The sequence below is a fragment of the Hylobates moloch genome, unplaced genomic scaffold (assembly GCF_009828535.3).
Source record: "Hylobates moloch isolate HMO894 unplaced genomic scaffold, HMol_V3 SCAFFOLD_18, whole genome shotgun sequence".
Taxonomy (NCBI): Eukaryota; Metazoa; Chordata; class Mammalia; order Primates; family Hylobatidae; genus Hylobates; species Hylobates moloch.
The window spans coordinates 59,572,129-59,582,680 of NW_026652293.1; the positions used below are offsets into that span (position 1 = coordinate 59,572,129).

The window sequence follows — 10,552 nt, forward strand, 5'->3', positions numbered from 1 at the left end:
GAGCCCTGCCATTCTCCCGACTGCCTGCGGAGCCACTCTTGGCCTAAGCGAGTCTGTGATTGCACGTGGCCCCTCTCACTGAACCTTGCTGAAGCAAGTGACCTGCCCCAGCACCTCTTCCTCCAGACAGTTATCTCCCGTTTCTGGGATGCCCTCTCCTAGCCACTCTGATTGGACCTCCCTGTCCCCTTTGTGGTCTTCTTTTCCCTTTTTGCTCACCACTAAAATCTTGGTGTCCCCCAGGGTCTTTCATTGAATTCCATGCCCTCCTGGGGTGACCTCATTCACTTCCAACCACTACTTGAAATTGACACCTCTAGAGTCCTTGTCTCTGACTCAGCTCTCTTCAATCGGTGGGCATTTTAATCTCCGTGTGAACAGCCAGGCCAGCCTGTCTCCAGATGCACTTCCCTCCTCTGAGTCCAGTCTATGTACCACTGAGCTCCGGACTGTGCATCGCTTAGCTCTGGACGGCCAGGACGGCCTGTCTGCAGATGCTCTTCTCCTCCTCCTTCCATGAGTCCCCATCAGCTTCCCAGCTCCCTGCTCCATCGCCTGCTCTCCTGTGAAGTCTTTCCTGCTATGGCCAAACAGAATTCGTCACTGTTCCTGGTGTGACCCAGTGTCCTCGCCAGAGTGGGAGCTCCCGGGCGGGGGTGGCAAGTTCCCATCACCTGTCTGGGCTCCCATTCCCAGGACTCAGCATTGGCATATGGCTGGCGCTCAATAGAATAAATTAGAACCAACACATTGCTGTTGGGTAGAGCGTTTTATTTAACTGGTAAGACTCATTTAAAACAATTAACACCTCTTCATAGGAAAATGTGCTAAAACCATTTTTTAAATTTACTGCTGAAGAGATTAAAACAGTTTTTATATTATAAATCCATTCACTTAATCGCCACCTTTTATGGCAAAAGGGACCTGTTGTCATAGTTTCCTTATTAGTGATATCTGAGTTCACACAACTGGACAATAAGCATGCACACGGTAGAAGTCAGTATGTGTATAAGGTTATAGTTTTACATGACTTAGAGTTATCATGAGTGTGTCAACATGAGTAAAAGAAGGAGCAGAGACCAAAAATCCCTCCGACACCACACACATGCTAAGGTTGTCTCCTCCTTTAAATAAAGTGTGGGCCAGCCCAGCTTTTCCTAACATATAAGCCAAAGCCTTTGCTATGGATCATTCAGTGTGCACAGCCCTGCTCATCTGCAGAGCACTAGGCTCACCAGGCTTTCCCTGCTCCACTGAGAACAGGCAGGTACTCAGCCCACTGGCCTCTAATCACTTTGTCAATTCCACTGAGATTTCATCCTTTGGCAAGAGATGGGCTTGACGACCTTCTGACTCTAAGAATCTCTGAGTTCAAGGACAAAATTTCCTTATGCTCAAAACTTTCATATACACATTAGGCTTTTATTATTCAGCTGTTCTTGACCTGCAGAAGTGCCAATTTCATATGGTTCAGCCTAATAAAAACATGAAAGAACACGGAGCGCTGTTCCCATTTCCTAGGCTGAAAGAGTGAGGTTAGGCCACAGCCACAAAGAGGGTCACTGGGTCTCAGCTCCCACCAAGTCAGGACACTGCAGCCCAGAGATCACAACACCATCCAATTCAGGCCTTCCATAAAGGACACAGGGACGGGAAGGAGTGGGTTCAAGGATATTTGAAAACCATTAAGCGTGAAGGTTCTTTCCTTATTATTATTAATTTTTTGTTTGTTTCGAGATGGAGTGTCACTCTGTCACCCAGGTTGGAGTGTAGTGGAGCATTCTTGGCTTACTGCAACCTCCGCGTCCCGGCTTCAAGCGGTTCTTCTGCCTTAGCCTCCTGAGTAGCTGGGACTACAGGCATGCACCACCACTCCCAGCTAATTTTTGTATTTTTGGTAGAGACAGGGTTTCATCATGCTGGCCAGGCTGGTCTTGAACTCCTGACCTCAGGTGATCTGCCTGCCTTGGCCTCCCAAGGGTGCTGGAATTACAGGCTTAAGCCACCACGCCCGGCCTTTTTCCTTATTTTTTAATGTAAGGATGCAACACCCTAGACTGAAAAGAACTCAGCCTTCTAAACTAGGCAGACTGACTTTAAGTCTGGGTTCTGCTGTGAGGGCAGGTTGTTTAGCCTATCTGAGCCTCAGTTTCTGTATCTGTAAAATGGGGATAATAATAACTACCTCCAGTGGTTTTAAGAATAAGAGGTAATGTAGGTAGAGAGAGGGTTGCACAGTGCTTAGCATGCTATAGGTTTGCAGTAAATGGCACCTATGTTATTTTCACTTCACATTTTCCACACATATTCTTATTCATCTTCAACCATCTTTCCATTTCTGCAGCGTTCTCTTTTGTAATAGTGTCCACTTGTGTGCATCTCCTGTCTCCCACGCATGATGTACTGGCAGAAGCAAAGGATGGTGGCACACACTTCCTAATAGTCCCTGAGTCCCCTGCATCTTCCTATGTCCACCACCAAGCCCTGAGCCCACATCTCCTCCATTCCTCAGCTGTAGCCTTCTCATCCCAGTTCATCTTTCCCATCTCAGACACTTTAAATCCACCGTGCCACCTGCATGCGGTGGCTCGCGCCTGTAATCCCAGCACTTTGGGAGGCCAAGATGAGCGGATCACTTGAGGTTAGAAGTTTGAGACCAGCCTGGCCAACATGGGGAAACCCCGTCTCGACTAAAAATACAAAAATTAGCCGGGCATGGTGGTGCATGCCTGTAATCCCAGCTACTTGGGGGGCTGAAGCAGGAGAATCACTTGAACCTGGGAGGTGGAGGTTGCGGTGAGCTGAGATCGCACCACTGCACCCCAGCCTGGTGGACAGAGTGAGACTCCGTCTCAAAAAACAAAAAAAAAAATCCACCCTGCTGACAAATTAATTTTCTTTTTTTTTTTTTTTTTTTTTTTGAGACGGAGTCTCCCTCTTTCACCCAGGCTGGAGTGCAGTGGCTCAATCTCGGCTCACTGCAGGCTCCGCCCCCCGGGGTTCACGCCATTCTCCTGCCTCAGCCTCCCACGTAGCTGGGACTACAGGCGCCCGCCACCTTGCCCGGCTAATTTTTTATATTTTTAGTAGAGACGGGGTTTCACCGTGTTAGCCAGGATGGTCTCGATCTCCTGACCTCGTGATCTGCCCGCCTCGGCCTCCCAAAGTGCTGGGATTACAGGCGTGAGCCACCGCGCCCAGCCCAAATTAATTTTCTTAAATCCCTGCTTCCATTGCATTGCTCTCCTGCTCAAAACTCTCTGCGAGAGCTCCGTTTCCTGCAGGTTGGGGGCAAACTCTTATCCATGCTTTCAAAGCCTTCCAAAAATGGCCGGAGTCAGTCCTCCCTCTTCATCCCCATCACCTTCCCCTTGTCACCACCCTGCCCTCTGCACCATCCTCACCCTTCTCCTCCCAGCAGGAAGAGGCTAGAGCTGAAGTCCCAGCTCCATCACTTTTACCCTTACAGGAGCCCTCAGCCTCCTTCTCCTCTATCAGGTGGGGTGATGAGTTTGCCCAGTACACTGTGAGTTCTTGAGGGCAGGGGTCCAGTTAGGTTCCTGAATGAGTCTCTACAGAGACTCCAGAGTTGCACCCCAACCTCATCCCCCAGAAAGGAGGCTCCAGCCAACCCTCTGTGCCCCTAGCTGGCTGTCCATCTGGTGAGAGTAGAACAGCTTTGCCTCTCTGGATCTCCCCCAGGGCCTCTGGGGCTCTGTGCCACGAACACAGTGGGGGTAGTTAGCGAGTTGCCTGATCTTGAATCCGTGGTTTTCACACTTTGGTGAGCCTTATCATTCCTATTCCTTGGAGAGCAGGGGGGAAGCTTGTTGAGAAATGCAGATGCCGGGTCACCCTTTAGAAATTCCGTAGATCTCAGGTGAGACCCCGCATTTTTAACAAATGCCACAGGCAATGAGGCAGGTGGTCGGAGGAGACACTTGATGTTGGGCGTACTTCTTTGAATGCCCACAGGCCACCTACTCTGTACAAGGCACTGTGCAAGGGGCTGGAGGGATGAAGGTGAATGAGATGCCGCCTGAGACCTCACATCGGTGGCAGTGGTTACGATGAGGAGGAGGAGAATGAGGCAGGGTCAGTTTCAGAAATCAGCATGTGGACTCAGGCTTCAGCCTTGGATCTGAAGCACAAAGGTGTGGGTGAGAGCAAAGGCCACACCTGGAAACTGTAGGAGCCAGCGAGTTGTGCAGGGAAGGGCCAGAAACCAATGAGATGCAGCCTGGGACCTCACGTTGGTGGCAGTGGTTAAGATGATGAGGAGGAAAATAAGGCATGGTCAGTTTCAGAAACCAGCACGTGGACTCAGTTCAGAGTGGGAGGCAAAATAAAAAACAAGGCAGCCTCAAAGAGCAGGAACCGAGAGAATCAAACATGAGGAATGTGACAACGGTCACCAGTCTTTTGGTCAATTTCCCAAATGCCCTGCTTTCTGGTCTGGGCCCGCTTTTAACAGGCCATCTACACCTGGGAGGCAGTGCAGAGGGGCGTGGTGTTGGCATGTGACTCTGGTGGGTTCAATGCCCACCTGTCATTGTGACTTTGGACAAGATGCTTAGTTCCTGAGAGTTATTAGTCAGGGTTCTCCAGAGAGACAGAACAAGTAGGATATATGGAAGGAGATTTTTTTTTTCTTTTGAGGCGGAGTTTCACTCTTGTTGCCCAGGCTGGAGTGCAATGGCACGATCTTGGCTCGCTGCAACCTCTGCCTCCTGGGTTCAAGCGATTTTCCTGCCTCAGCCTCCTGAGAAGCTGGGATTACAGGTGCCCACTACCACATACTGCTAATTTTTGTATTTTTTAGTAGAGACAGGATTTCACCATGTTGGCCAGGCTGGTCTCAAATTCCTAACCTCAGGTGATCCGCCCACCTCAGCCTCCCAAAGTGCTGGGATTATAGGCATGAGCCACTGCACCCAGCCCTGGAAGGGGATTTGTGAGGGGAAGTTGGCTGACATGATCACAGAGGTGGAGAAGTCCCACGATAGGTTGACTGTGAGCTGCAGAGCTGGAGAAGCTAGTAGCTGGCTCAAGCAGGCAGCGTGGCACAGTCCAAGTCTGAAACCACAGAACAAGGGAAGCTGACAGTGCAGCCCCCAGTTAGTCCTGAGAGGCCCCCAGGGGGCCGCTGGTGTAAGTTCCAAAGTTCAAAAGCTGAAGAACCTGCAGTGTGATGTCTAAAGGCAGAATAAGAAAAAGTGTCTCACTCTGGAAGGAGGAAAGGAAGCAGAGAGGACAATCCCCTTCCTCTGCCTGTTTGTTCCTGCTAGGCCCCCGACCCATTGGATGGTGCCCACCTACACTGAGAGCGAGTCTTCCTCTCTCGGTCCACTGGCTCACATGTCAGCCCCCTCTGGAAACAGTCTCACAGACACACTCAGAAACAGTGCTCCACCAGCCGTCTAGGAACCCCTCAATCCCATCAAGTTGACACCTAAAATTAACCATCACACTGAATCTCTCTCTCTGTGTGTAAGAGTGTAGTAAGCCAAACAGTGGCCCTTGAAGATGTCCACATCCATATCCCCAAACCTGTGAATATGCTACTTGATGTAGTAAAATGCACTTTGCAGATGTGATTAAATTAAATGGATGGGGAGAGCATCCTGGATTACCCAAGTGGGTCCTGAATGCTATCACAAGGGTCCTTACCACAGGGAGGCAGCGAGAAGACATAAAGACAGAAGCAGAGGTCAGGGAGAAGGTGCTACGCTGCTGGCGGTGATGATGGGGGAAGAGGCCACAAGCCAAGGAATGTAGGTGGCCTCTAGAAGCTGGAAAAGACAAGGAAGTGGATTTTCCCCTGGAGCGTCCAGAAGGACTCATCCCTGAGGACCCATTGCAGACTCTTCTAACCTTCAGAACTATAAAAGAATAAATTTGTGTGGCTTTTAACCATGAGGTTTGGGTAACTTGTTACCGACACTGTAGGGAACTATGACAGATATACAGAATGCTAATTCTCTGCACGGTTGTTGTCAGGGGGGCTCAGAGCCCATGTAGGAAAGGGGCCTAACTCGATAAAGGTAGTGATGTTACCCACAGGGGCTGAGTCTTAGACAAGGTGAAGAATGTGACCGCACCCACCACGTTGCTTGGCACTTTGTGGATGCTCAATAGAGCTTAGGCTCCCTGTCCCTCCCCTTACAGGTCAGGGTGTCTAGGGGAACCCCATCAGGGAGGGGCTCTGGGACACCTGTCCTAGTCTGTGCCCTCTACACTGCACAGTGTACTACTACTACACTGTAGGCTCTTGGCTCCTGTCCCTTAGCAATCGGCGTGTGTGCCGGGTGGTCATTTCCTGGCCCTTCCCCTCTCCTGAATTTACCTCTGAGGTTGCTTCTGTGTTAACTCAGACACACCAGCTTCCACCTCAGAACTCTTTGGCTCTTGGAATCTTTGCCACATAAAGTTGCCTTTTCCAACTGCCTGTTGCCCTTGCAAGTGGCTTCCCCATTGCTCCTTCCCAGAAGGGACTGCTTGTCCTGTGACTTCCTTGTCTCCCCCAAAGGTTCCAAGACTGTATGGGGCCCCTGGCAGCCCCATGCAATACCTCCTCCAGGTGGCCCACTGACCTCTCCAGTATGGAGATGAGAGGTGGGCCAGGGTCTGGGCAGGGGTGCCACTCAGAGGACAGAGTGCCAGACATCGGTGGTTCTTCCCTGAGTTCTTGGAGGGTGGACAGCTGGGCCCCAGGCCGGCAATGAGCACACAGACCCCTTTGTCTCCCAGCACCCTCAGAAGGCTGTCCCCTCTGGCCTCTCACAGGGACATTCGTCTCGGCCTTCACTGTGCTGTGCGGGGCCCGCACCGACCTCCCGGACAGGCATGTGTGCTGCGTCTTCTGGCTGAACATTGCAGCAGCCCTCATCCAAATCCTCACTGCCATCGTCATGGTGGGCTGGATCATGAGCATCTTCTGGGGCATGGACATGGTCATCCTTGCCAGTGAGTAGCTGTCGGTGCTGTGCCTCCTGGGGGTGGGGGAGTGGCCAGGGACAGGAAGGACTTGGGAGACCTTCATGTCTGGCCGAGGTCCTGCTCGCCTGCTAAGCACGGGCTCTGGATAGGGCTTGCCCATGTCCTCTTCACAACTCCCTGGGCTGCTTGGCACTGGGGACCCTCCCCACCAGGCCTGGCCCAACACCTGCAGGGAATTATGAGTGGATGGCAGGAGAGTTCCATCATTTAATGCAAACTTGATTCAGACACAGAATGGTTTTGTGAAAGGGTTTAAAGTTACAAAATCAAGTTTACCAAAGACAACTCAGTTACCCTTTCTAAAATAACCTAGCAAAGTCTTAAAACAGACACCACCCATTTTAAGCAGCTGTGCATGTCTCCCATACCACCATCCACGTTCCCTGTATTTTCCCATGCCCATCTACATGTGAGGCCACAGTTCCTCAATAATTGACCTCACCTCTCAGGCACTTTGCCTTCACTCCATACCCCATACCCCTCATTGTGTCCTATACCCCCCAAAACCATTCATAGCTGGGATCGTCAGTGTCAGAGGTAAGCTGAGCCAGGTAAGAGTGGCAGAGGCAGAAGGGGAAACTCAGGGTTCAGGGGCCCTAGAATTATGTAGAATGATCTATAGTCAACTCAGCCTGAGTTCAGGATCCTGTGAATATCCAACCCAGGGCACACACAAATGGCAGGACCAGGGTCAGTGACCAGTTAGGCCACCGGGCCAGAGAAGATGCAGGTAGATGCAGAGCCTGAGGGAGATGCAGTGGAGTGCGGTCAGATGGGCTGCCCGGAAGTGGCTCCCCCAGGAGCAGAGATCAGGGGAGGAAGTGGGTCAGCTGCACTGCCAGGGTCTCCCAGAATCAGAGCAAACCAGGCAGATGCTGGCAACCAGGGGCAGCCAGAGCAGGGGAACCCCAGGCTGGACCAGAGGCTGAGCAGCGAGCTGCCCCAGGGAGGGATGAGCTGGGAAGCGGCAGGGAAGCTGCTCCTTCCTCCTGGGAGGGGTGTGCTCAGGGCAGGGGCTGCCCTGTCAGAGGAATATTGTGAGGTAAGCCCAGCAGGCAGGCCCTTGCATCTCCTTCATGGAATCTCATCCTCTGGGCATGTCCAGGGGCCACTTTCATTTGTCTGGAGAGGTGAAGAGCATGACCGATAGGAAGGAAGTGCTGCCAGCCCTTGGGTGACTCCTAAAAGTTGGTCCCAATTCCACAGAGGAAATTTGCTGCTTCCCCAGGAGCCTGTGGTCTGCGGGCTCCTGACTCCATTCCCAGCTGGAAGCTGGGAGGTGCTTCTGCCCTCGGAAGGTTGAAGGCTGCCCAATTTGTGCAAGATGAGCCCCTCTTACTGGCTCATTCTCTCTCAAACTGAGCATCTGGCCAGGCACTGGGGACCTGAGTAAGGAACCTCTGCATTAAAGCGGAACATAACTGTGGCACAGGGTAGGTCTCAATAATGTATGTTGATGCCTCATGTGATCTCTAGAGCTTTCTGGTACACTTGTCTTTGATCTCCTTAATACCCAGGAACGAAGAGATTGGAACCTTAGAGATAAAGAGCTCCCTTCATCATGCCTAGATGAGGCATTGAGGCCCCAGAAGTGCAGATGGGGATCCAGTCACTTCCTCACTTTCCATTGCCCCAGGCTGTTGACTTGGCCAGAATCTCCTCTGCTGTGGCTGGTGTGGGGCGCTAACTGGTTGGCAGGATAAGCAAGTGCAAGAAGCTGCAGCCCCCACCTTTGCCACGCAGCCTTCACTGGGGGTCAGTGTCAACCCTTTGATTGTCTGCACACTGTTTCCAGGGATGCTGTCTTTGCATCAGACTTTTGAGAATGCTTTTGGAGGGTGTATTAGTTCATTTTCACACTGCTGATAAAGACATACCCAAGACTGGGAAGAAAAAGAGGCTTAATGCACTTACAGTTCTACATGGCTGGGGATGCCTCACAATCACGGCGGAAGGCAAGGAGGAGCAAGTCACTTCTTATGTGGATGGCAGCAGGCAAAGAGAGTTTGTGCCGGGAAACTCCCATTTTTAAAACCATCAGATCTCGTGAGACTCATTCACTATCACAAGAACACTGCAGGAAACACCCATCCCCATAATTCAATCATCTCCCACCAGGTTCCTCCCACAACACATAGGAATTGTGGGAGTTACAATTCAAGATGAGATTTGGGTGGGGACACAGCCAAACCATATCGGGGGATAGACTTGAGGGCTGCATACAAAAACCAGTCACACCTCATTCTTGCCCACTGCCTGACTGCCAGACTCATTCGCCCATCTCAGCAAGGGAAGCCTTTGCATGTTTTCCCCACAACTAATCCCACTCCCAAAGGGTGAATGGTTGCCACTCATGAGATGGTGCAATAGGTGGGATCACTCCCAGCAACCATGGAACTTGTGTGTCTGAGAGTGACTCCTTTGAAGGGAATAATCACAATGGACTTTCCTATCCTAGAAGACAGTTGGATAGGGGACTCTTCTTTCTGGTGTCACTCCAGCCCCTTGCTATAAAAACAGAGGAAACTTTTCAGTTGTAACAATACACCTTGGCTTTTCGCATGGCATTGTCTGGGGTGTCATCAGCAAATACACCATCATGAAAAACTCCTAAGAGGGGAGTCAGAGAAATCTAGATGACAGTGGGAGTTAACATCAGGAAGTTGCAAGCATGTTGCTTGATTTATATGAATAACAACAAATAACAATCAACAACACCCTGTCTTGGTCATGAGTCAGTAAATACTTGGTAGCTCTATGGTGGGCTCTTTCTACTGCCATGCCCATGGCAGACATTGCTAATCAATCAAGACACTTTCTGCTGACCAGTCTCACATGTTCTCAGCACAGGGCTTCAGGCAGTCACTACTAATTGATCCAAGAGGTCTGCAAGATAAAACCTGTTTGCCACCCTCTGGCCTGGGTCTTCCCCAAAGTGTTTTTATATATGTGGCTCCTCTCCATAGAAACGGCTAAGCACGTAGCTCAGACAGAGCCAGTATGGGGCCAGGATGGGGCACACTGGCATCTTTAGATTGCTGTAGTCAAAGCTCTAGCTGTCCAGGAGCTGCCACTCCTCGTGTCCATCTGGAATTTATCTGGAGAAAGGCATGAGCTGAGGATGAAAAAAAAAAAAGGCTGGGTGCTGTGGCTCATGCCTGTATCTCAGCATGTTGGAAGACTGAGGCAGGAGGATCACTTGAGGCCAGGAGTTTGAGGCTGCAGTGAGACATGATCACACCACTATACTCTAGCTGGGCAACAGAGTGAGATTCTGTCTCAAAAGAAGACAAGAATAAAGAATGAAGGCAGCAGTGAGGGCATGGCCAGGATATGGAGGGCTGGGGAGGCAGTGGACCGAGCTCCCTGGCAGTGTGAGAGCCCCTCGCTGTGCCCCTAGCCACACCCACACACCTGGTGGGCAGACCGCTGGCCACTGTGGCTGTCACCATGAGTATTGAGCACTCTCTGCCTGGGGATGGCGTCCAAGAAGCCACTGGCATGGCCCCTGTCCCATCTCCCAGGCCTCACTATGGATCTGCTTTGTTTCCTG

The 10,552-nt window shown here is 51.2% G+C and overlaps 1 protein-coding gene across 1 annotated transcript in view; it reads left to right on the forward strand.

Moving 5' to 3' along the window:
• The window catches only part of STUM (stum, mechanosensory transduction mediator homolog), a 56,224-nt gene that overhangs the window by 42,146 nt on the left and 3,526 nt on the right, over window positions 1-10,552 (forward strand). Inside the window, exon 2 of the mRNA XM_058430626.1 lies at window positions 6,787-6,966. Within this exon, the coding sequence (XP_058286609.1) occupies window positions 6,787-6,966 (180 nt within the window). The remainder of the gene's footprint in view (window positions 1-6,786; window positions 6,967-10,552) is intronic.